This window comes from Plectropomus leopardus, chromosome 4 (genome assembly GCF_026936395.1).
Source record: "Plectropomus leopardus strain MGB_pleo_1.0 chromosome 4, ASM2693639v1, whole genome shotgun sequence".
Taxonomy (NCBI): Eukaryota; Metazoa; Chordata; class Actinopteri; order Perciformes; family Serranidae; genus Plectropomus; species Plectropomus leopardus.
This window is the reverse complement of record NC_142179.1, coordinates 33,953,750-33,980,633: the sequence shown is the minus strand read 5'-3', so window position 1 is coordinate 33,980,633 and position 26,884 is coordinate 33,953,750. Positions and strand designations below refer to the sequence as shown.

The 26,884-nt window shown below is 37.7% G+C and overlaps 1 protein-coding gene across 3 annotated transcripts in view; it reads right to left on the bottom strand.

Annotated features, from left to right (window-relative positions):
* Positions 1-1,765: 1,765 nt before the first annotated feature.
* Positions 1,766-26,884, bottom strand: part of ppp3cca (protein phosphatase 3, catalytic subunit, gamma isozyme, a) — a 45,745-nt gene continuing 20,626 nt past the window's right edge. The window contains exons 4-14 of one of the 3 annotated variants that reach the window (XM_042487761.2): positions 25,249-25,360; positions 21,110-21,255; positions 19,600-19,739; positions 16,660-16,737; positions 16,478-16,572; positions 16,245-16,370; positions 14,905-14,982; positions 12,735-12,819; positions 10,823-10,920; positions 6,970-6,996; positions 1,766-4,423 (exon numbers count right to left, since the gene is read on the bottom strand). In XM_042487761.2, the coding sequence (XP_042343695.1) occupies positions 4,263-4,423; positions 6,970-6,996; positions 10,823-10,920; positions 12,735-12,819; positions 14,905-14,982; positions 16,245-16,370; positions 16,478-16,572; positions 16,660-16,737; positions 19,600-19,739; positions 21,110-21,255; positions 25,249-25,360 (1,146 nt within the window). In that variant the 3' untranslated portion in view covers positions 1,766-4,262. The remainder of the gene's footprint in view (positions 4,424-6,969; positions 6,997-10,822; positions 10,921-12,734; positions 12,820-14,904; positions 14,983-16,244; positions 16,371-16,477; positions 16,573-16,659; positions 16,738-19,599; positions 19,740-21,109; positions 21,256-25,248; positions 25,361-26,884) is intronic. The other 2 variants (XM_088077173.1, XM_042487762.2) reach the window with 2 other exon arrangements.

Sequence of the window (26,884 nt, the reverse complement as noted above, 5' to 3'; positions counted from 1 at the left end):
TTGACAGTAAAGTAAATTAACTTTTAGAGAATGAACAGTATAATATACGACAAGTACCAGTCACAGAGAGAAGATGACACTTGAAAGATCTGTGTCAGCCTGTTGGAACATGTTTTTTGCAGCCACTTTAATGTTCAACCACTGTAAAGGTGGATGAAAAAACCAGCCAGCCTCAAAAGCTTAAACAATATTTTAAAGTAAAAAACATTAAGCTTTGTTTTCATTGATTTGAAAGTAAATTGTTAAATCAGTTAAGTTGGATACAGCTGGTAACTGAAGGTTAGCTACAGAAGGTTAGACTACAAGCTAACATCAGCTAATACCCTGGACAAACCAGCTGTTCAGTCATGGCAACAAACAATGCTTTGTACAGCAGATGATCTCCAGATGTTACAATGTTCATACCGCACTTTATAGTATCAGTTTAGGATTGTTTCAGTAAGTTTGCACTTACCCGGTAGTGCTGCTTGCAGCAAACAACTTGTCTCATAGTCCCCAGCTGTAAAAGTGAAATGCGCTGGCGCCTGTGAGTGGAGCTTAATTGCATCTCTGCAGAGTTTAACAAACACCGGCCTGATCAACTCTGTCAATTAACTCCAACACTGAGCATCATCTAAATCAGAATGTGTTAAAATTACACATTAGGAGTTGAAATCAACTCTGAAATGTTTAATCCTGAAATTTCAACACACATATCACAATTTTTGCCGTGCATTATACTGTGACTTTTTTGATTATTTTTTCACAACATACTATTCTATAACATTTTCTAGGATTTTTGAGAGACATATTATACAATGACGTTGATTATTTTTGAGCAACCTATTATAGTATGACTTTTTAAAATTATTTTTGGTCGACATATTACAGCAAAGCTGGTGATTATTTTTACTAAACATACTTTTCTATGATGTTTTGTGATTTCGTAGTGACATACAATATTATGACATTTTTGTTGATTTTTATTTGACATACTATAATGTTTTTTAGGATTTACCAGATTACATATTATTCTATTGTTTTTTAACTAATATTTTAGCAACATTTTAGCCTAAAATATGACATCTAGTGATGTTTCAGCACCTTACTGTTGTATTACGTTTTTGATGATTTACCAGACGTCTCATCATACTATGAGGATTATTTTCAGAAGACAAACTATACTATGACATTATCTTATGATTTTTGAACAATATACAGTACTTTGACATTCTTAATTATGAAAAACTACCCAGTATTGTGTGGCACAAAAAATGTTACAGTATACCAAAAAAGCCATATAATGTTATTGCATAGTATGTTATTCAAGATGTCATGGTACAGTATGCCAAAAAAAGTCATTGTATCATATAGTATTTTGTGAAAAATGTCTTATTGTATGTCATTAAACACGTCATCGAAAAACCAAGGGGTGATGTTATGGTAGCTAAATTTTTTATTTATACAGTCTATGGTTGATGTACAGATCGGATTTCAATCTTGAAACCCATCAGTTATCATCTGCCCACAATTCAGCTTTATATTAGCTTTTTAAAAATGTATCTACATCACATGCAGGTGTGTGTTTGTAAGGGTTCAGCCATGAAGACAAGTGCACAGAGGAAGACGTCTTGGCTAAGACAGCTACTAGCTTCATTGGATCACCCGAAATATTGCCGATGCTCCCAGTGGCTTTGTTGTCATTGGACTGATGCCTACTTGGTTCTGAGATTGCTGAAGAATATCTGATGCAGCTTTAAGTGAAAACAATAAATAATGTCCAAGATGGGTCAAATAAAACACTATATTTGAATTTTATTCTTTTCTTTCAAGTGATACATCTACGTAAAAGATTTCATGGCCTCGCATGACAAATACGGTACAGTTTTTCACCCCTTACAGCTATTATAAGATTCTTAAATGAACAATATACTTTTTTTTTTCGTACATTCTGCGAGATATGTATAAGACCTAACAGGAGGTCAGTATACTGTATGGCTCACCCAATAAAGCCTTATCTTTAAAACAAATTTAAACATCACAGTTATGAATGTAAACCCAAATACTTAATCTTCAGGAAGCTTTCCCAAAAGTCTACTGAACAGAACGGCAAACAACAATATTTTTGGAAATTTTAAGGATATCAAGATTAACATTAATGACATAGAAGTTTTAATTGTGTGTGACTGAAAGTCTCCTGGCTTGACTCTGTGCACCATCCACACACACACACACATACAGATCTCAACATGTGTGGCCAAGGTGGCATGGCACATGAGCGCAAACGCCTCATTAAAAAAAAAGAAGAAGAGAAAAAAAACCCAGAAAATAGAAGACAACAAATCTTAAAGGTTATTTCCTCACTTTTTCTTGAGTGACAAAGACAACAGAATTACAGTCAGGTGTGTCGAAGCACCAGTCGGTCGTATGTCTTAATAAAAGCACGTCTTAAAGGGTTGGGAGTGCCTGTGAAGAGGAGTGGAGGTGGCCAGAAGAGAGCTGAATACTTGAGAGCAGAAAAGCATACACACACCAGCGATCTAAGCAAGTGTTATAATGGTCCCCCTTCTTGGTATGACCACGAGTTGTAAAAATAATATACTATATGTATGAGTCAGCAATGGTTGAGATGATTACAGTACTCTTAGGCCTTGATAGACAGCTGTGTGGCGGCGGTACCTTTTATAGTATCATCCCTGCAGAGGGGAATGACTCAGTCCTTTGTGTGCGCGTACAGCATCGTCAAAATGCTGTCATTTCACTGAATGTTTCCCTTATTTGATGCGTTATCACGATAAAAAAAACCATCTGCATTCTGTATAATCAACAGTAGATGGAGACACTAATACAGCTTCAGAAACAAAGGAAAGCCCCAAAAGCACAATGCGCTTTTTTTTCTTTTCTTTTTTTTTTTTTAGTGTTTGACAATAAATCATCAAATCAAATAATTCTGTTTAATACACTGAAGCACTAATAAGCCTGTTTTGATGACAGCATGGCCAACAGTTCCCCTGCTTTCTAAGCCAATATGTCCTCTTTTGTCCAAAATGACAACTCAGGAGAAAAGTCGGCCCTTTTCTCGCGCTATAATCTTCAGCTTGACCCCGGAGAGGTTGACTTAATTTCAGCGCTCAAGAAGAAGAAGAAGAAGAAGAAGAAGAAGAAGAAGAAGAAGAAGAAGAAGAAGAAGAAGAAATGCTTCTGACCGGGATGTGGGAGTATCTGCAGGTCTGGTTGTGGTGATAAAATAAGACAAGCTGCACTGTGTATCCCTTTTTTGGTTTAGCAGAGCGAGAGACGTCCTTGTTGCCATCAAGTGAACACAAAGTCATAACCAGCACAGAAAAGCCAGCAACAGCAACTATCATTGCACAAAAAGCGTTAACCCTTCACTCTGTTGAAGGATTTGTGAATTTTTCATTCACAAATTATAATACAGGAAGTTGTTATTCTGGAACAAAATACTGAACAAAAATCCATTCAGCATCTTTGGGACTCTCAAAGTTTTATGGAAATTTTATAAACAAGATTCTAAGTCTTCATTAAATTTTGCTTCAAGTATAAAATATTAATTGTTCGTATATAGTTTACTTCCCTTATTCTTTGTATCACCTCTTAATACATAATCCTTTAACTGAACACATATAAGCAAAACACTGCACTGTATGTAGAACCTCAAGGGCCAAACATATCTTGACAAGAACCTTGCAAGATCCAAATTAACCACTGAGGCTACAGTATTTGAACTTCAAAATTTCCTTACCAAACACATGGAGAATAAAAAAATGACTAAAATTCCTCAATAACAAAGGCTTCATCTATCTGCATCAACTCATATTTAAAAAAAAATCCTCTTTTTGATAACCTTGACATGTATAAGTTAGGACTTCAGTGTATGGTATACATTTGAACAACTGCAAAATGTCTTCATCCAATCATTTGTTGCTATTAAACAATATATCTAATATATTTAATCTTTAATAAATATGTTTCCCCCACCAAATAACACATCATATGTTTGTCTTTATTTTTTCTCAGCGGCTGCGCCTGTTTTCCAGGCGCTGTGGCCTCCTTTTGTTTTTACCTACTGATGTGTCCCGCTTCCTGTTCCCGCCCAACTGTGGGCGAGCAGAAAATGGACAGGCAGTTTCAGTGGAGAAGACAGAGAGAGACAGAAAGAGAGAGAGAGAGAGAGAGAGAGAGAGAGAGAGAGAGAGTGGTAGGGGGTTATGAGTCAGGGGGGAGTGGGTTGTGTGAAGATGGGAAGGTGGTTTTTCTGTTGCCTATCCATCAGTGCCATTCTTGTTGGGGGTGTTGGTGTTGATCGTGGTGCCGTCTGGCTGCTGGCCATCTTTGCGCGGTGGCATCCTCTCGTTTATCCTATCCAGGCCGCGCGCCTCCTCGAAGTTACGAATCTTCCTCGTGGGAGAGAAGCCTTGAATGGCTGAAGGGAAAGCAAAAAGAAAAAATGATTAGTAGCTGTGAAAGATGGAGTCATTTCCCTACTCCAGTTGCTGCAAACATTTGCTTTAGTCTTTAGCTCGGATTCCTTGCCGAATTTCATTTGATAAGCACAAAAACACAGTTTAAGCCTAGCACAGTACAGATGATCAGTGAATACAAAACATGCACGGGTAAAACAATGACTCCTACAGTGTTGAAACACCAGTGGGACAAACTACAACAGTAAAACACCTCACACTTTGTAGACTTACGGTAACGTCCCGCAACAGCCAAGGAAACCAGATAGAAAAGGTGTGCAGATGAAAAGCAAACTTGTAAGGTACTGTTTAGACATACTCTTCAATCATTTTAAATATCATGTTAAAGTTAGAATGAAAACTCTAAGGTGAAGGTTTTATAGGTGAAGAAAGAAACAAAGTCCTTAAAGGGTACTCTTGCACCACCAGAGATCTGTGACCACGAAGCACTCGCTTGCTGCATTAACTCCCAACCAGGGGCAAGTTGCCATAGGGGCATGTTAGGCTCGTGGAGCATTTGATCTCATTTTTAAAAATGACGAAACTTACAATACATTTGTGTTTAAGGGAAAAATAATATTTCATGACAACATAATATGCTAACTATCCCAGCTATAGTATTCAGACTGTGCAGTACATACCAATGTCTTTTTTAATATCTTTAAAAATGTTGAAATTGATTTTGCATGAAAACAAGTCAGCAAGAAAAGATAAAAGATAAAATCAGTAGCTAAAAGTGATCGATTTTAAAGGATTAAAGTCATTTTTAAAAAAGTTTACAATGTTCAACTCAAAGAATCGACATTTTAAAATATAAATACAGATTAAAAAGTTAAACACATGATGATGTTAGTCACAAACAAAAGGTTCAGCTACTCATGGAAATAATGAACTGTTGAAATATTAGCCCAATGTGATTGATAAACAGTTAAAACGATAAGCTAAAAATAATGGTTTAATGGTTTAGTTAAAATAATATGCCAAAAGTATTTATTGAAACGGTTAAAACCATGGGCTAAAATCTGTGGATAAACAGTTAACATAATTAGCTAAAAGTAATGACTAAACATTTAAAATACCAAGCTAAAAGTTACGGTTAAACAGTTGAAATCATTAGCCATAAGTAATGACTGTTAATAAATAGCGTATTGTGAATGTTGTGAATCTGTCATGTGAATGTTTAAAGCTGAAAATGGTTTGCTAAAAGCGATGGTTAAACAGTTTAAATAATTACCCAAAAGTAATAGTTGAACTGTTGAAATAATAAGCCCAGAGTAATCAATAACAGCTGAAAAAAACCCCAAAAGTGATAGTTTAACGTTTAAAATAAATAGCTAATTGTGTTTAACAGTTAAAATAATATGCTAAAAGTGATGGTTAAAACTGCTGAAATAATTAGATAAAAGTAATGATTAAAGATTTTGAAATAATTAGCCAAAGGTAACTGTTAAACACTTACAATACTTAGCCAAAAGTAATGGTTTAACTGTTACAAAATAATTAGCCAAAAGCAATAATTAAACTGTTGAAAATAACAAGCCAAGAGGAATGTTTAAAAAATTAAATTGACCAAAAGTAATGGTAAACAGTTAAAATTATAGCCAAACAAAATAATTAAATAGTTGAAATTATAAGACAAAAGTTACGATTAAGCTCTTAAAATAATTTGCTAAAAGTAATGGTTTACCTCTTACAACAATGAACCAAAAGTAATGGTTAAACAGTTGAAATATTTAGTTAAAAGTTGACTAAAGACTAGATCTTTCATATTTCATGGTTTGGCGAAAAAAAAAGCAATTTTCATGGCCGAGGCCTGTTGAAGCCACTAACAACCAGAGGGGGCAACCAGTGTAGCAACAGTCAAATGGTGTAACAGGATTAGCTTCTGAAAATATCCAAGGCAGGGATGTCCCTGGTCTTATCTTAGCCAGGTCTTAGCTGGCTTTTCTCTGTGTGGGGAGCCACACTTGGCAAGAAAAGCCCATGTGACCACAGCAGGGAAATTCTTGTCAACAAGGGACAAGCCAGGTTCTTAACCGGATACACATTTCTAGATATTTTGTAGCATGGGCTTTACTTTTCTGGTGTACACTGACTGCAGCTGGTGAAAATAACTCTGTTCTGTACTTCTCATGTCATTGTTGCACCTAAAAAGAAGAATTGTTTGTTGTGCTAATTTTAGTCTTAGATAAGCTTCTTTTCAATTCGTGTCATCTTTTCATATCTTATCTGTGATCCTTTTATTGCTTAATTGTCACCCTGCATATTAAAACTGTTACATAAAACACTTTTACAATGAAGGAACCAGTTTGATCCAACAGACACTGATAATGCAAGAGCAACCAGCAATAAAGTAATATAGAGTAATAAACTCTACTCTATAAAAAAAAAGTGGGGTACTAAAAGAACAGTTAAACTACGAAATAAAAAGTACACATTTCTGTTTAAAAAGTGACCACCACACACAAAACAAAACACATGAAATTTGAGCTGTGACAGCCATGCGTACCTTTTGCTTTAGCTGCCTCAATCGTAGCTATGTTAATAGGAATTGAGGAAGAGGGGGGGAAAGGGAGTCATCAAAGACAGCCATAGACAGCAGATACAGCAATAAATCAAAACGGTAAACCCTCAGTGTGATAAACAGACAGCAGAATATAGGCCGTCGCCCATGGCACAGTCATTACGGATGCTCAATTCACAGCAGCTGCAAAAACTTCAAAACACGTTAGTGGGTAGAGAGAGGAAGCCTGTTGGAGAGTTAAGAGGGTGGTGGTGTTAAAGGGTCATGGGGACTTAGGTGTGGAGAGCTGAGGGGGGATTTGGCTGAGCACTAAGAGTCTAAGGCCGGGGCGAGATGTGTAGCAATGACCACGCAGGACGACACATTTGCACAGTGCAGCCTTTCCCAAAGGAAAAGCTGCAGTACATATGCAGTCAGATGTTCTTTCTAATGCGCAGTCATTAAGTAAATTTCAATCCAAAAGTAGAAAAAAATAATCACACGTGAGTAGCAGAAGAGACACTCTATGGTGAACTTTACATGATTCTTATTTCTCCTTTAAAATGGATGTTTGGCATTTTGTAGCTCATCATATTTGATTGATTTAATCTCTAAATGAAGACAGTCATCTACAGGTTATATCAGAGATATGGATATACAGCCGAGATGAGAGCTGTATTAGGAGAGCAGTCTGCAGGTGCTGACTTGTATATCATTTCTTAGCTTGCTTTAGTAGTCGAGCTATCGACTAGGGAGGTCAGTTTTGGTTACTTTTGCTTTCAATAGCCCAACATCTATTGCTGTAACTAACCACTAACGTTTAGAAAATGTGCTCCAGTTCCCTTAGTAAAGTATGAGAAGTAAGAACTGATTTGTCCCTGCTACACTGGCCTCATCAATAGCCTCATGTAATTTTTCGGTCCCTTATTATGTACATTTGCATTGTGTGAGTTGTTTGTGTGTATGGAACTGTTACTTTCTTTTATTCTCTGCTGGCTGTAACACAAATTGCCCCAGTGAAGTTTAACGTGACCTTGGATTTCAAAGCACTATGTATTTAGGACTGGTGACATTTTAATATTTTGTGTTGTAAAGGTCTTGACCTTCATTTTCTGTTGGCTTTGCTGACAGACAGCCTGCCAATCACATGTCCACTTCCCAACCTCTGGATTTCACTGGTTCCTTGGCTGCTCTGCACTCTGCACTACTGAGGTCGGTTAGAAGTTAATGTAAACTAGCTAGCAGTGTCGCTAATTTGGGGATAACAGCTGGTAATGTTGCCCTGAGCAGAAACATTGTGCACACCCTCCGGTCTGCCCCCAGGTCACCCAGTGAGTAAGCATGCAGTAACCATGCAGAAACTGCTCGCAGTGGTGAGCGAGCTAACTTTTAAGACATAGTCAACCATGCTAAAGGGGTTTCACGGCTAAAATCGAGCTACTTAGTCACCAGGGCGAGCTGAGGGGTGTAGACATAATGTTTCTATGGCAACACTGTTGGGTCAGGATGGCGTTAGTTGCCTTAATCACCAAATGAGCAGTGTTGCTAGTTAGCTAGCTCCTACAATACTCCAAAATTAAAAAACAATAGATGGATGTGTAACTGGTCAAATATAGTATCTTCTCTATGGTTAACCACTTACATCCCTATTTTGGGTGTTACAGAGTATTTGGGCATACACCAATAAGCAAAAAGCAGAAGTGCTTATATGGCAAAATTTCAGATTTAGATCCAACACTAATTGTTAACCTGATACCTTGAAAATGAGTTGGTTTCACTGCTGAAAAGTTGTCGGGGTTCAGCCTGTGGAACTCATCAAAGATCAAAATGTCAGTAGTACAGTTGCTTCAAAAACTACAGGCAGGGCTGGGGAAAAAAGTGAAAAATCAGGGAGGTCTAGCCGATCTGAAAGCTGTGGCTTGGGGAGCGGACATGGACAATGACATTCTCTGAAAGGTCACCAACATGTGGTTTCTCCTTCGATTGCTTTACAACTTCTGTAAGCCTCCAGTGTGACAAAGCATGACTCCCAGCATGTCCTCTGGTGGGTGAGGCCAGGCACTGACCTTTAGATCAGAGGGTCAGTAGCCACTTCCAGGTGACAGGCTGACCTCCCTGACCAGCCAGCCCACAGCTGAGCCTGAAAACTTTCTGCTGCATTGATGAGGGTATTGAGAGTATAGCTACAGCTGATCTAGAACCCTTCAAAGGGGTTGCCAGGACAGCTAAGCTAGTCTCCCTAAAGTGGTTGTCACCATCACCAATGGACATAATACGTATATAGAGAGTATAAAAATTCGAATTTAGCAAGGTTGCGCCGATTGATTTTGTGTGTGCAATCGAAGGTGAGCACCAGGGTAAAAACTTTTAGCAACACAGAACTGATGAATATTTATTTTAAAGATTGTCATCCAGCTAGAAAGTGCAAACATGAGAAATGGGTCTATTTTAATTATAATAATAGCTAATGGCGTCTGATTTACTAAAGGACAAGCAGTTTTTTCAATCACATTTTTTGCTGCCAGATGTGCAAAGAGATAAGTTTGTAAGCAACCAAGTCTATCGCCACCATCGGGAAGACTTTCCACAATCACTGATCAATATCTGCTCACATCCGCTTGGCTGTCTGCCCTTTTTTGGTTATATTGTATTCTGAATTTACATCACGATGGGCAGCGTCTAAAGCATTGTTGATGATCTGCTTAACGAGGTAGCTTTTAGGCTACATGGAGGAAAATTAAGGAAAGACCAGGTGAGTAAGTGGAGATTAACTTTAAATGGGCTCAAAGGTACAAAAACTAAAAATACCTCAAGACACTCAGCAAGATATACACATTTACCAGAGAATGGAGTTTTCTGTACTGAGATGTACCTTATATAATTCCATGTGACAAACAAATGGTTGATTGATGTATTTTTGCTGGTGTGAAGATCAAAAGCACAAACTAAAAGTACACTTTTCGAGTCAAGAAAAAGAGACTGTAGAGAACAGTGACAGCATGTCCTGTACCAAGTTTGTGCACTTTACAGAATTGTTCCAAATGCAGGTGAATTTTACATCAGTGATCAGAGATCCACAAATACAGAAGCTGTGGCTGTATTGCATCAGGAGCTATTAGAATACTGTCAGTGGAGAAGCGTCAATCTCTGCATCAACAGGAGGCTGAAAGTTTCTGGTGAATGAACATCCCTAAAAATGTGCCAGGCTAACGTTACTTACTGTTGGATATATTGTATGTAATTTCCAGTAAGTATCACAATATGAAATGTGTGTTTTCCCCTCTAAAAAGTAATATTACAAATGTAGGAAGATACCAAGTTGGCTACTCAGATCTACTCACATATTTTCAGTATTTACGCTGATCTTGAGCACACAGCTGATAGCTGCGTGGTTTGTTTACATGAACAGTGGTGCACTTTTAATGGATTCAGATTGAACTGAGAGCTCCAGTGTTACCTGACACGATGTGATCAACTCTTGCTTTCGGCTGGACCACGGTGTTATTATGTTGCACTCAGGATTGACTGCTTAGTCAAATGGGGCACCTGGTAAAAATTTGATTATTTGGTCTGGTTTGGTCTTTGGCTTAATAGAAAGTGGTTTGAAAATTTTCACACCAGCCCAACCCTACCTATTTTACATATATTTTCTGTATTGACATGCTAAAGGAGAAATAGATCATGTACAGTAACACCAGCTCATGTCAAAAAAAGAAAAAAAGGTTTGCTCACAACAAATACACTGAGTTTGGAAAAAAAAGATGCTTGGTGATAAGAGTTGAGGAGGGAGTGTAGGTTGTTCTTAATGGCAGCTATTAAGGAGGGAGGAACAGGGTCATCAAGTATAAAACACACTTACCGGTCTGTAAGGTCTGCTTTCCCCCCGACAACACTCCCAGAGGAAGAGTTCCAGTTGGGGTGAGGCCTTTGAGAGTTAACACATTCTCGCTTTCCTCCCTAGTCCGAAAACAAAACACAGGCACACAGTGTTCACACATAGATTACATTTCAACAAGCAGGGCAGCGCGCACACCTGGTGGTTATGAGGCTGTTCTGTAACCAGGAGGTCAGAAGTTCAGACATCGCTGGATATTCAACCTGTGCCCACTCACAGTGCTGATAGAGTGATAGACTGTGGCTCTAACCGCCTCCAGCCACTCTGCTAACATGTGTCCTGGTTCTGGAAGTGGGTCAGTGACAACTTGTGTCAATTTTAGCAGCTGAAGCAATATTTTGGAGGACTGCTTATAAGTGTCAAGATTTGAACACACTTTCATCTTAGCATACTTGAATATTCATGTTCTTGAAATGCAAGGAGTTGTTATTTTTCTGCAAAATGAATCACCTTTTTGGAGGTCTAAACATGGTCAAAAACTCATAAATTATGGTACACTTGTTCGGCCTGGCAAAACATTTCATATTTTGTTGGTTTCAGAAACGGGTGTGGCAAAATGACTCCACAGCCTCCGCCAACATGTAGCCCCAATGGCCAGTATCACCTACAGTTACTAAATGCGGTACATTCATGTATCATGCCCAGTCGCGCAAAAAAAGCCTTTTGGACCCACCCGCCAAACCCAACAGGAGGTCGACCATTTGAATTTTGTGCTCATTTTTGGCCATTTTGGGCCTCGTACTTTTGTGAACTTGTCCTACAGGATTAATCCAATAGTTTTCCTATATGATATATCCAATCTTTACCCCTTGGTGATGAAAAGTTATCAAAGGTTTGCGCAAAACTTTTGCTTTGGTCAGTTGTCCGTGATGTTTTCTAAACTACTGCACAGTTTATAGAAGTGCAGCTTAGCAATGAGTTGATTAATGAATCAGCCAATTGACAGAAAATAAATTTCAATAAAAAAAAAAAGTATTATTATTTTATGTATGGAAGGGTGTTTTTATTTTTTTATTTTCTGGGTTGGGTACTTCTACTTTTCATACTTTAAGTACATATTCTGGATTATACTTTTTTTACTTTGAATTAATGCACTGCAGAAATTTTATGATGCCAGCAGCAGCTACATGGATAGAATTTCCATAATAGCTGGTGATTTTAATCAACTCATCCTTCAACTCCAAAGATGTAGCAGGATCATGGACACATTTTTATTTCATTTAAACTATGTGTAAAAAATGACTAATAAATCTGCCTTGTACCTTAAGTAGCATTTTCAAAGCAGGACTTTTACTTGTAACAGAGTATTTTCACACTGTGGTATTAGTACTTTTACTTAACCAGAGGATCTGAATACGTCTTCCACCACTGGGGCTGAGACATTCAAATAACTTTTAAAATGTATTTTCAAATGTACACATGGCATTAGATCCATCTTGCAAAGGTTTCTGAAACACCCTTTTAAGCCACTGACCCATATGCACTGCTCTGAAAGACAGGCTGCTCTACATCTTGCCCACTTGCAGTAGTGTGATGAGGTAGGAGGAGCAGCAGCATTAATCTGGAATAATGTCTAATGTCATTATACAGTCTAGGTGCATCGTGACTCATCTTGTGCCAGCTCATTAATCCTAGCAGGGCAACATTGTGTTTTTGAATACGACTTCATTGTGCAATCAACTGACTCCATTCATTCCACCAACACTCTTGAGTTTTCCTGGCCCCGCTGTGACCTGCTATTCAATTTGGTAATTCTGACCCCCACCCCACTGAGCTCATTGTGATCCGTATATACATGTACAGATTTCCTGCTGCAGTGTTATCTTGAAAAAGGAAGAGAAACATCAAAGGGAGAACATTAATGACACCATCAGACCTGAGGACTGAGAAGACTCGGGCCATTTTCCCCACAGCACGAATCTTGTTCCGAATGACCTCCTTACGCATCGCAGAGGTTCCACCTGGAACAAGTCCAGAATGTGAGGTTAAGACACAGTTTACCACCTTGTGTACTCAATACTGCTATTTATGTCCCATGCTATTGATTTTGTAGTACTTAATATAACCATTATATTGCCTAAAAACCTTGTGGGGAGAGAACAAATGATTAATGGCTGATACATTTCAGAGATGAACTGAGGGTTTAATGGTGTGTTTCAAAGCACAGTGGCTGTGCTCCAGGGAGCACAACTCCCTCATCAACATCAGACATGTGGGACATAGACTGAATTATGATGAAGTTCTGCATATGAATCGTCTCACATGAAAAGTATGGCTCCCAGCATTCTACATCAATTAAGCTCATTTTCAATTCATTCAAATTTGTAAGTAAATAGCAAATGCAATTTTCAGAACAAGAACAGAACCAGAGGCCTCATTACAGACTTCTCATGTCTGAAATCCTATCTTATCTCAGTTTAGGAAGACATTTAGGTTATTGGGTTTTAACAAAAAAACATGTTCCTTAACTGCATTGAGGCAAAAATCCTTTTCTTGGGATAGGAATTGAAACTGTCCTAACTGAGGATTTCCAAAGTTAGGAATCCCAAGTTAAGATGAAATACATTCTGTTCTAAATTTGAAGTAACTGCAAACTACAGCAGAACTGTTATGAGGTCTGTATGGCAGTGACCATAAAGATGGGGAACAACATGAACACCTAAATATAATGACTAAAATGCTGTATGATGATACACATGAATTTGATCAATGTGCTACATCAGGCTCTTGAGAGGCCTATGAGGAGGCATGAGGCTCACAAATAAACTTAAACGAGGGCCGTTAAAATTATGTTAGGTGATCCCACACATTTTCATGGACAAAATTTCAAATGTTTCCATGTTTTTCAAACATATCAGACTCAAACTGTATTTAACCATAATATCAGCTAGCTGCTGTACATAAAAGGAGAGACGGAACGCAGATAGCAAATGGTGAAACGGAAGTGATGACACACTGACAGACAGAGCTGTATAAATACGCTGTGTTATGCCAATGGCTACAGAATATAAATTTGAGGAGTACTTGAAACATTGGAATAAATGGATTAAACACAATAATAAGCACTAAAGGGTTTACAGCTCTTATTTGGCCTGGCTAATTTGCTTTTTTTTATCCCTTTTTTCTTGCCTTTTTTAAATTGTGTTTATTTTTGTATGTAGGCTATCTTTATAATTATCATTATGACTATTATTATTATTACTATTATAACTGTCATTATTTTATCTCACCTGTTTTTCTAACAAAAACAAATGTGGGGATGTAAAAGAAAATTGTGGAAAACACATAAAATAATATAAATTTATGTTAATTCCTACAATAAAATATTTTAAATAAATTTCCCTTTATGCTACATTACACAGAGGTTTATCCACGGGAGATTACAATGTCATTAAACACAACAAAATTCCTTGATTTTTCCAACACTTTCAATGATTTTTACAGATTCCATGTCTTTTCCAGGCCTGTGAAATTCCATGACTTTTCCTGGTTTTCCATGATAGTGGGAACCCTGATAGATGCTGTCCATCTCACTGACTTACTGATACATTCTAACTAAAAATACAGGCAGACCATTTAAAACTTGAACAGAGACCCAGGTATGACATGACGAGCTGAGACTAAACAATCATATGTACATACATTTAGGATATTTTAATTAAATTAATTAATTAAGATATGTCACAGACATGAGTTTAGGAACTGCTTCTGTAATAGGAACACTGGATTTTTCCTTTGAAATGTAAAATAGGATAAGCAGTTAGGATATTTTACTGCGATGAGCAGACTTCCTATATTTATAGATTTTTAGAGTAAAGAAACAAGTAACCACCATTCAGTGCTGATATACATCTTTGAATAAAAAAAATAATTTTTCACATTTTTTTCTTGTAAGAATTTAAAAAACAGTATGTTTATCATTATGTTACAGTGAGAATAAAGGCTAATACCAGGGCATGGATAATAACAGTATTCAGGCAGATCACCAGAGAAAATGGAATGAGGTACTATGAATCATTTTTACCATAACAATCTATCAGTCTCACCTTCATATAGATCATCTCCCTCTGACATGAGCTCATCGTCAGAGCAAATGTTCAGTACATTCACCAGCATCTCTGTCACTGTGAGAGAGAGAAATCACATTAAACTTGAGACTAGAACAAACCATGTTTGAAGCAGGGCTTGTCTCACATTGACTGACGTCACTGACTGGTAATTCAAATGTTTGTGATTTGGTGGAAACTGACTCTGAATTGTCTAAAGGGATACATTTTTGTAATAAGTAGTATGTCTGAACATTCTCTCCAAATCCAGACTTGTTTTATTTCCTACAGTTCAACAGGCACCTGTAGGCTTTTAAAAGGGACACTTTGCAGATTTTTAACCAGCTTTGTATCATAACAATGAAGGTAGCATGTGTAAATGAACTGCGGTAAACTTCCATCTTCTTAGAAGCGCCCAGATCTTCCTGCTCATCTCCACTCGTCTCTCAGCTCTAGGGCTAGCTCTAAACTAAAGACTGTGCTGTCGCATTTTTGCAAAGAGTATAGAAGCAGAACAAGAGAGAGTACTGCTCTCAGAGCAAACTCTGATCAAACAGTAAAAGGTGACAGTGCTTACCAAAAATGAACCAAGATTCTGTTACTGTGTGGTCTATTTATGGCCTAAAGTGTTTTCAAAAAATATTTCTGCCTACTATTTCAGTGTAATTTAAGACTGTCTTTTATCAGCCGGCCCTCATATTGTTTCCTGTGTCAAAACAGACAAGCTCACATTTCATCATCCACCTGTAGGGGCATTTTTCGGTCTGGTGTGGTGCAGTGCATTCTGGTAGGTTGTTTTTCTACCTCTTGACTTAAAGTGAAAGCCACAGTCCTTTTTCTCTGTTTTCTGTGGTCATATAGCGCCAGGGCTGGGCAATATAACAACATTGTACGATATATCGATTTATTTTATAATAAGATATAAATTTAGATAATACCGTTTATATAGAAATAGAATCATGTTGTGTTACATGCCAGTGTGCATGTCTCCTCCCTCACAGCCTTTGCACAGCTCCGACACCCTCACTCATGCACTCACTAGTTCTCCAGCATCACTAAGAGAGGCACAATGCTGCTACTCACTGTATTAATCTATCATGTATAAATGATGTATCATTTTTTTAACAAAATTTTGGCAGACATATATTCATATGTGGATGTTTCTGAAAAACACTTTGGCACTGGTAAATGGACTGGCACGTGGTAAAAAAATCAACTTCTTAGAGAAAAAAATCTCAGTGTCTGGGTGAGTCTGGGCCTGTATATTCCACACAGTCCTATGTAACCTAAATAAAGGCTTTATTTTTGGCTTTCCATCCACAATTAAACAAAAAAATTACCTTTTTCTCCAACAAAAGGCAAAGACCATGTGAAGACATCCATAAAGTTGGGCAACCAGTAAGGGTGGGGGGAGCAGTTGAACTGTCGGATGTTCATCACGTTGTTCTCATATTTTAATACGGCAGCTAGGATTGACAGAGGGAAAGAGATGGGAGGAGAGATTCAAGGACTGAAGCCTGGTAAATACAAGAAAAACACAACGACAATAAGAGTGAGAAAAAAAGGCAGAAACCTTTGTTGTTGTAGACATCTAGGTAATTTGGAGCTGAAAAGATTGTGATTAATGAGGGGAAGCCTGTAGTCTGGCTTTTTCGGTACATCCGATACCTGTCAGGCCGGAGAAAAAAAGAGGCTCTTCATCATATTCTATTTTCTAAAATGCTGAATGACTCAAAAAGCAGTAAAGCTACTTACCCTGCATCCTGTGCTTCATGGGCTCTTATTACTGACAGCAGGTTATTATTTACCAAAAAGTCACAGACTGCTGAGTAACTGAAAGAAACCCAGAGAAAAAGACCTGTTAAAACACTGAGTGGAGGTCAAAGCTTCTTGCAAACTTTAACCATTAAAGGAACCGCATGAGGCCACTTAGATTTCACTGCCTGTTGTTTGGAAATATGTTCATATTTATTTTCAGCTTGCTGTGCCTTCTGGCCTGTTGAGCTAGGGGTTTAAAGATGCTGAGCATCCAGACCCTGGTATTTATGGGCTCTGCTGGCCTCTCCACAAGCTGGGGACTACAGCCAGAGCAGACGAGCTCAGCTGGATGAGGGTACTTGTGGGTTTTTACAGCCTTTCCTTCCTTCACCACCCTACTGATCCATTAGGAGCGAACAAGAAAAATATGTAGGCAATCAACATTTCATAGATCCACATCAGGCTAAGATGAAAGGTTTCTGTCATTCACTGCATCAGTGGAGTTCAGACCAGAAGGGATTTGATTGAACCAGCTATTTATAATTGCTCAACAGCTAGTTTTAACTTGTGATCTACTAAATGGGTGGCAAAATTAAAAGTTATAGAGTCTAAATGTCTTAATCAACCATAAAAAAATTGTAACACTGTCTAATCAAAAGTAAGAAACCAACAACAGAAAATTACTGTTGCATAACAAGCTGCAACATAACTTACAGGAGGCCAAATTATATTTTAAGTAAAACCAAAGTAGCAATACTTTTAAAAGGGGAAAATATGTCATAACACCAAGTTAACTGACATTATTTGGTAATTCAGTCAAACATAATACAACATAAAAGCCATCTTGAAAAATGTAAATCAAAAATATTTTTACATTATATTACGATGTAAACATTTACATGTTTATAATGTTGTTTAAACAGCATGTTAATATACTGTATATCCTGATATATTAACTATTTTATTCTCCTCTTGCTTAGAAGGACAATGCTAACATGCTGATGTTTAGTACTGGGGTTATTATATTTACTATTTTCATTTGGGGGACCCCAAATAGTTGACTATTTGACGATTTGATCTAAGAAGCCTTACTGGACTGGCAATCTCACCGTCAAGTTTCACAGTTGTTTCAAAGTTGTAGAAAAAGATAATTTTATATAGGGTTGCTGAATGTCTGATTTTACAGTTGCTTGATTTCTCCCAGTCAGTCATGACATATAAAGCTGAGCCCAATTTGGTATAAATGTATTTATCAGGGCAGCCACATAAGAACATAGTGCTCACAAAGTGCTAAATCTTATGAATGATTTTCTCATCAGTAAAGGGAACCATGGACAAATAGCTGATGGCAAAAGTTCTGTTTAAAACCATGGATAACAAGCAGAAAGTGAACAAAATGATGTTTTCTGTCTGTCTATCTGTCTTTCTGTCTATCGATCTCCATGCTCCCTTTCACCACTGAGGACAGCATTGCTGCTGCTTCTACAAACACATAATAAGAAAGAGCATTAAATGTAACACGTCTCATTATAAAATCAATTCTCATCCCAAGTCAAGATGACAAATTATTCAATTTAGTGTTTCAGCTCTTTTGTCTGGTGTAGAAAAAAATGGAAACTAAAGTAACAAAAGAGAATATAGATCAATGAAAAAAACCCCCACAAAAAACATGATCATCCAATCAGCAGATGACAGGCAGTACTTGACAAATCAGAATCTACAATGTAAATTCTTAGTCAGGGACACGCCTATTATTATAACTATTTCAGTTTAGATGTTACCATGCTAACAATAGCTTTTAAGCACTAAGCATGAACTACAGCCGTGGCTGATGGGAATGTCTGGTATTGCAGGTGTTGGGTGTCATAAACCAAAGTATTGGACAAAGTGGGTTGTTGAACTGATAATGAAAAGTTAAGAAAACACCAAAATGATTACATTTTTTTTCCTGAGGGGACCATGAATATTTGAACAAACTTTTATGACAATCCATCCAATGATATTTGAACTATGTCAGTCTGGACCAAAGAGGTGGACCCACCTCCTACAGTAAGTGCCAGTACTCAAATCAACAAATGAAACTATCAATTCCTGAATCCAATAAGTGTGGCATTATGTACTGTTTAACTTTTAGAAAAAAATAAATGAAGAAAGATAGAAAGACACCACGAAAGAAAGAGAAAGAACGAAAGAAAGACAAAAAGAAAGAAAGAACAAATAAAAGAAAGAGAGAAAAAGAGAAATTTGGACAAAAGAAAGAACGAAAGAAATACAGACAGAAAAAAAGAAAGAACGAAAGACAGAAAAAGGAAGAAAGAACGAACGAATGAAAGACTGAATGAAAGGAAGACAGAAAGAAAGGCATAAAGAAAAAAAGAAAGAAAGAAAGACAGAAAGAAATTATGAATGAAAGAAAGACCCAGCGAACAAAAGAAAAGAACCAACGAAGGAACCAATGAATGAAAGGCGGAAAGAACGAAAGAAAGAATGAACGTAAAAAGACAGAGAGATTGAAAGACAGGCAGAAAGAAAGAACGTAAGAAAGACAGAAAGAACGAACGCACAAAAGAAAGAAAGAACGAAAGAAAGAAAGCATTCAAAAATGCACCACAACCATCCTGTTTCTTCATTCGTCAGTGGTTTGCATCTATTAACCTATTTAATAAAACTCATATTTAGTGTGGTAACCCATTTTGAACAAGCTGTTTTGATCTGCAAATCTGTTTTGGGAGGGCCATTTTTGAAAATGCCCCAATCAGCTGTTTGACCTACAAAAGACTGAACCTACATCCTCTGATCTGTGTGATGCAGCCTATTTTCTATTTTATCATCATTTGTCATTAGTTTGTAATAGTAGTAGTAGTGTTTTGTAGTGTAGTAATAAAAGTTGGGTGAAGCTGCAGCAGGAGTGATGACAGCCATAGCTTTATCTTGTACCTGAAAAAGTAAGAGCAGCCTCTGACGGAGTTATGGTTGAAGTGTTCTGATGTCTTTTCGCTGCCATAGTCCTCACCAGGGTCGGCCCAAATCAGGTCACACATTGGCCCAAATGCTGGGGGCTCTTTAAACCTGTCTAACTGTTGAGCATAAAACACAGAAACACACACTTAGCAGATATACTGTATGGTTTAGATAGAATTCTATAGCTCATTTGATTTCAGTGCCTTGTGGCTGTATACCTCCCCAAACCAGTCAAAATTCAGTTACAGTCTAGATCCATGTCTGTCCAGACTCATATGTAGCCATGACAATTGCTTTGAATATTGACGCTGCTGCAAAAACACTAAAATGTTGATGCTTCACACACATGTTCAGCAGCACATCAGATCAATACAATTGGCACAGTTTGGAGGTTGAAAGGGGTTTTTGTGGTCCATTATGATGTCACAGTGACCGTTGACTTTTTGGATATAAAATGTCAGCATATCCTCATTTTACGCCAGACGCGTGTGAAGTTTTGTCATTAATAGCCAATAAGTTTTTGAGTTATTGACAAAACATGTTTTGTGATGTCACACTGACCTTAACCGTTGACTACCAAAATATAATCAGTTCATTGTTAAAGGGATAATTCAAGGTTTTTTGAAGTGGGGATATATGAGATACTTTTGTATAGTCAGTGTATTACATACAGTAGTTGGCGGTCGATGCGCGCCCAGTTTGTAGAAACAGACGGAGCTATATTAAGGGGTGGATGCTTTATTTAGTGTTTTCACCGCTTTACCTCTCAGTCACACAGCCTATTCCTTTGGCAAAACATTTCTCTATACTGCTTGTCAGCTGTTTGGGTTAGAAAGTGCTGTTAGCGGCTCTTACACAACTGAAATGAAACTATTCATCAAAAACACTCTCAATGCAGCATCCACTTAGACTGATATTGTATTTTTTAGGTAGGCTTTTTTTAAAGTGACTTAAACACGATTTGATATTAACCCTTCTGCAAAGCATGGTAATGCTGATCTGTGGGGTGCACACGCTTCTGTTTCTACAAACTGGGAGTGTGCCAACTGCCAGCTACTGTAAGTAATACACTAATTAGTACATTAGTACATTAGAATCTCATATAATCCCACTTCAAAAATCCAACTGCAGTTTGTGCCAAATTTAAAGAAATTCTTTCACGGTGTTCCTGAGATGTTCATGGGAAATTTACAAATGAGGTCACAGAAACCTTGTCCTTTGACCTTTAACCACCAAAATCTAAGTCATATCCTTGAGACCAAATGGATGCTTGTGCCAAATTTGAAGATATTCCCTTGAGGCGTTCTTGACACATTGTGGTTAAGAGGATGGGAGAGATGGACAGACAACTCTAATGCCTCTGGACCTGGCTATCACAGGTACGGAAGCATAAAAATCCCTTGATGGGGAACTTCTAGATCTTAAGTATGACAGATTTTTGCTTTGTCATTATTTTACCACGACGCGTCACTGATTGATGACTTACTTTCCTTATGTCGTCTAGGCAGTTGATTTCTGGTGAAAGTCCGCCATGTACACACAGGAACTGCTGATTGAGCAGGGCAGCGAGGGGCAGGCAGTCAAAGGCCTCCATACAGGCGTCATACACCCGTTCAGAGTATTTAATTTTACCTGCAGCAAACACATGGCGACAATACAAAATATGCTTCATTTTTCATCCCACATAAGGATAATCAGTAATGAAAGTAATACTTTACCAAAATATGGCTATAAATGGTAAAACTTCTGTTGCAACTGCATGTTCAGCTCTAATTGAGGTTTGTCAGATGTGTTGTGAAGACGTAATGCAGCTCCTCTGCCAGTGGGACAGTGGAGGAGTAGTAGGACAGATGATTGTTTCCAGGCAGCGTCTGCACTGTCACTTGCACAACACTGCAGGTCACATTAGGGCAGGAGGAAGTGCACTCCTTATAGGGCAGGAGCAGCCAGAACACAGCCAGGACTCAACAATGTGGGTGGTAAAGACTCGACTCAAGTCTCCAGTACCAAATAAGTGCTACGTTCAAGTCACAGAGAAAAGTCTGGAGACTGAAGCTTTACACTCTTCTATCATTTAGGGATATTTTAACCCTTTAATACCTGGATGGAAATCAGTTTTCTCATTTAAACCTCTTGATTCAATATCTTTTAGAAGCACAGGAAAAAAACTACATAATGAGTGACTTGGCAAGGGATATCCCGCAAACTGCAAAAATGAAAAAAAAAATAAAAGGTGAAAAGGAAATGATTATTATTAGATATGATCAAAAAACAAGGGAAAATGTCCAGAAAACAATATTTATATCTATATTTTTGGCCCATTTCTTGTTAAGTTGCTTGTGGCCCTCCTCTCATATATTTGAAAGAAATTAAGCCATTTTGTTTAGGTTTCAAAGGGTTAAGTGTACTGAGTGCTTTTTTTCAGTAATACAATCTGTACTTATATGTGTGTACTCAGTGTTAACATTTTTAAATAAAAAATGATATGTTTAATAATAAAAAAAACCTTCATACATCAAACATTTCATCTTAAAATTAATTCTGCCAAATCATTCTTAGGCGTGAAGACAAAATGTCACCCACCCACACTCATTGGATTAGATGTCTGGTGCAGTTTTTACAGTTTGAGAAAGTTAGATTCACATTTGGGGGATCTTTTGTTTTATAAAGGCTTACAGCCATTCATCACATTGTTTGGTGTTGTATGTTGGTGAAATGTAGAGCAAAACCGACTACAATGTGCCTGTTGCAAGCAGTCATTTGCCTTTGATGTATCTATTTAATGACCACATATGACCACTGTTTCAATTCAATTTATTATATATTAGTATTTTCCATGCTTTCTTCTATCTCCAATTCTATCTATTTAATCTTTTTAAAAAAATGTTTTTTCCTATCAAGCTGTGTGAAATGAAGACTTATTTTGCCTTTGATTGTAAAATAATTCATGCAACACTGTACACAGACAATGAAAGGGCCAAAACAAATTTGGAATGAAGTAGGGCTGGGCGATAAATTCAATGATCTAATGATTATTAAAACAAGATAACTAAGATAAAACAATTATTGTGAGGCATTCTGTTTAAAAATAATGCTCTCCTTTTGTCTTGAGTTTTAAATCTGGTGCATCCCTTTACAGCGCTGTGTTCAGTGCTGCCAACTCGGCGACTTTCTCATGAGATATAACAACCCCTCTGGTGACTGTTATTTTTCAAAATAACTTGCTACCAAAGCGACTGCTGCAGGTTCAGCTTATTGAGCTCTCATTGCATTATGTGGTGGAGCTCTCAGGACAGCTGCTAATAATTCATTTAGGATGGCATCACCTGAATGAAGTAGTGGGACGAGACCAAAAACAACAACAACAACAAAAAAGACTGGAAGTTAAGTCCTGTTCCCCACAGCTTTTAGGTGGCTTCAAACTGCAGATTCAGAGCATGTCAGAGTAATAATAACATCCATCCATCCATTTTCTTCTGCTTATCCGGAGTCGGGTCGCGGGGGCAGCAGCCTAAGCTGGGAAGCCCAGACTTCCCTCTCCCCGGCAACTTCGTCCAGCTCTTCCCGGGGGATCCCGAAGCGTTCCCAGGCCAGCCGGGAGACATAGTCCTGGGTCTACCCCGGGGCCAAAATATTCTTGATTATGATTTTTGCTATAAACTAGCAGCTCTACAGTGAGGTAATGCTATCTGAGGGTTAAAGAGACTTCTTTATATAAAACTATGCGTTCTATAACCAACATCTGTACAAAGATAAGACAAGGTCAGAGGGGCAGCTTCTCTGTTGCAGGTCGCACTTGTAATCATCCTCAACTACGAGATCTATTATCTTGGACAAATCTAAAATATGATCCAGTGATACCACAGTGCTGAAATGATGAGTCAGTTAAGCAATGTTTGAACTATATAATATCAAGGAGCACAAGCGCCGTTGGAAATTAAGGTTCATCACATCCAGTTAATAAGTTAGACTCCTACCACTACATGTGATTTTGCTGCAGTACAGAAAAATTGGCACCATGCAGATGCAATTTAACCAGCAGTCACTGATGGATAAGCTTTTTGCTTTTTTTGCACAAGAAATTCTGTGTAAGAATGGTGAATTTTCAAAGAAAAAAACCACAATGCATTTACGAATCAATTATTTTTGCTACCGCTACTGCGTCATCTGCGTATTTAGTTTGCACTCATACTCATGAATTCTATTACTATGATTAAAAAGGTTTAATTCTGTAATTTACACCTCACTGCAAACAACCACCACCTAAACCACTACAAGGTGTTAGAGTGTGTAAAGATACAGTTTGCATGTGAGCAAACAGATGGGGTGGTATGTGGGTGGGGGGAGATGTAGTTCGCGAAATCTATTAGCAGCTGGCAAGCTTGTCTTTGCCGTCTGCCAAAGTGTCTTTGTTTCTGAGTTTGCATACTAATGCTTCCACACCTGCTTCACAGATTCACACACTCAACTGTCACAGATTGAAAGCAGTGAGTATCTGCAACTGTTTGAAAAGCATCAACAGCATGCCTGGCCGCTCTCCATGCTCCAGAAGTTTATCGTCTGCAACATGAAAAGGAAAACGCTTCATCTCCTCTGTAGAGTTGAACACTGATGAAGTGCCGACTTCCTGATCCAACTGACATACTCTGACAAACATGTCCTACTTGTGGGAAACCAGTCATTTTATGAACCCTTTGAAACCTGAGCAAATTGGCTCGATTTCTTTCAAAAACATGGAAAGAAGGCAATTAACAAGAAACAACCAAGAAATAGCAAAACATTGAGTAAAAAGTTACAAGAAAATTATGTGAAATTGATTTTAAAAAAAAAACAAAGAAAAGAAACAGAAGACAAACAGGATAATGACCTGAAAAAATATAGAAATTTTAATAAATAAATAATAATCATAAATATATATATTGTGAAACGTATTTTTTAATGCATAATTATAATAATAATATTTTTTAGTTTTGTAATAATTTTTCCTAGTTATTTGATAATTTTCGAATGAGTTTCCACCACTGTCTCTCTTTGTTTAGCTATGGTCTTTTTCTTGTCACCTTTTACATTTTTTTTGTGATTTGTGGAACATTTCATGCCAAATATTATTTTTTACAATTTAACTATGATATTTATAAATATCATTTTTTGGACATTTTCCCCTGGCTTTAAAAAAAGAAATTCCTAAATCCTCTTATTTCTTGCAATAGGCAAAACAGTTCTTTTCATGTTTTCTTTCGCCTTTTTTCCTCATGTTTTTGGAAAAAAAAAACTGAATCGATTTTCTAAGGTTTCCAAGATTTTAATGCTTGTAAAAGGCTTTTGAATGCAGCACAAGAAAACTGATGTTGATCCAGGTTTCATAGGGTTAGGGGGAGTGAGTCGCATCACAGTTAGTTTCTTTAATTCTAATTTGTCCCTGTTGCGTGCAGAAAAAATGATCAATTAACCTGCAATAGTGAATGCAAGAGCAATGCTGCACTTTCACTGTGAGTACCATGCCATATACCCGGGCTTTGTGTGGTGTGGGAAACCTGATTGATGCAGGCTACTCTGAAGTGGTACAGAGAGCATAGGAGCACATAAGACTGGCCTTCATATGGCAGAAAGAAGCACTGCACTTACATTCCTGTTTGAAGGTGAAGTACTCTGTGAGGTGTCGGCACTCGTGGTTCCCACGTAGGAGGAAGAGTGTGGTGGGGTGGTTGATCTTGAGCGACCAGAGGTAGAGAACACACTGTAAGGATGGACAGCAGGGGAGAAAATGTGGGACGAGAGGGAAAAGTCAAAAGAAGTGTACCGACGATTATGAGCAGACCTTGAGAGAGGAAGCTGTGAAAGTGTTTGTATAATTCAGCATTCAATCAGATGTTGACAAGTTTCCCGTGCTCCTCTTCTGCTACCCCTGCGAGTTGTTTCAGGGCTGTGCTTATTCCAATTATTGCAGAAGGCTGCAGTTATATGAGCTTTTTCAAATAAAAGAAATTGCATACTCCCACACACTCGTCTCTGCTTCATTTGTCTGTGTTTCAGCTCCACAGCGACCTTGCTCAAGGTAAACTTGCTTAAGTGCAAGTTAGGCTTTGTTCTACAAGAGATTTTTTAAAAAATGGAACCAAATGAATTCCTGTCATATGGAAATCCATTCACACTGTGTCAGGGGCTCTAAACACACTTAAGATTAACCCTTTGAACTGCGCAATAGAAATTGTCTGCCAGTGCCTATATTTTTGCATATACAGATGGCATTTCTTAGACTGGCATAAAATGCTTTATATCCCTAAAATCTGTACTGGCTAAAAAGTAGCTAAAAGGTTATGTAAGTCAATAATAGTAAATACTTTAATAAATGATTAAAGATTGAAATTTTGTCAGAAAAAAATACCAAAGACGTTTTTTTCCATCAGATTTGATAAAATACACTAAATGTACCATCATGCAGCTGTATGCCTCTGCGCACAAGACACAAGTTGCACTTATAGTTTACATCCATGTCTGTGAAAACGTTGATGCTTCCCACAAATAAGATCCATACAATCAGCACAGTTTCAAGGTCATTCTTGAGGGCTCTTGAGTTATAGCCAAAACCATGTTGTATGAGGTCACCATGATGTCATTATGAGTGTACATCATGATGAAATGGAAGACAGAAACCTGTGTAGCTTTCTGCAGGAAAAAGGAATGTTTTGGCTATTTTTATTTTAGATCTATACATATAGGATTATGCAAACAGTGATCTCCTGCAATGTAATTATGGTGGAATATGTTTGCACGGCACACAATGTTACACGCGGTCATGCCATGATGGCAGGGAACAAAACAGCCTTAACCTTTTTTGTGCAAAAAGAATGAATGCTCTAGCTATTCAGGTTCTTATTTTAGATCTATTTTAACATGATCATTCAAACAACGACCTCCGGGAAGTCCGTTTTAAAAGCGTTAACAATGGTGTGACAGAGAATATATAAGATGACCTCGTCTGGCCACATCAAAGGGATAGTTCAGATTTTTGAAGTGCGGTTGTACACAATGCTTATCCATAGACAGTATATTACATACAGTAGATGCCAGTCAGCACCCCGCACCTCCCATTATGATGAAGCAGGCTGGAGTCCAACATGGAAGCTAAGCAATGTACAGCTGTGGAAGGGTCAGCAACAGAGCATATTCAACCCTCCCTAAAACAGTTCCACCAACAATCATCAATATCATTTTAAGTGTACACTATATTAAGAGTATTTTACTGCTATATCTTAATGTC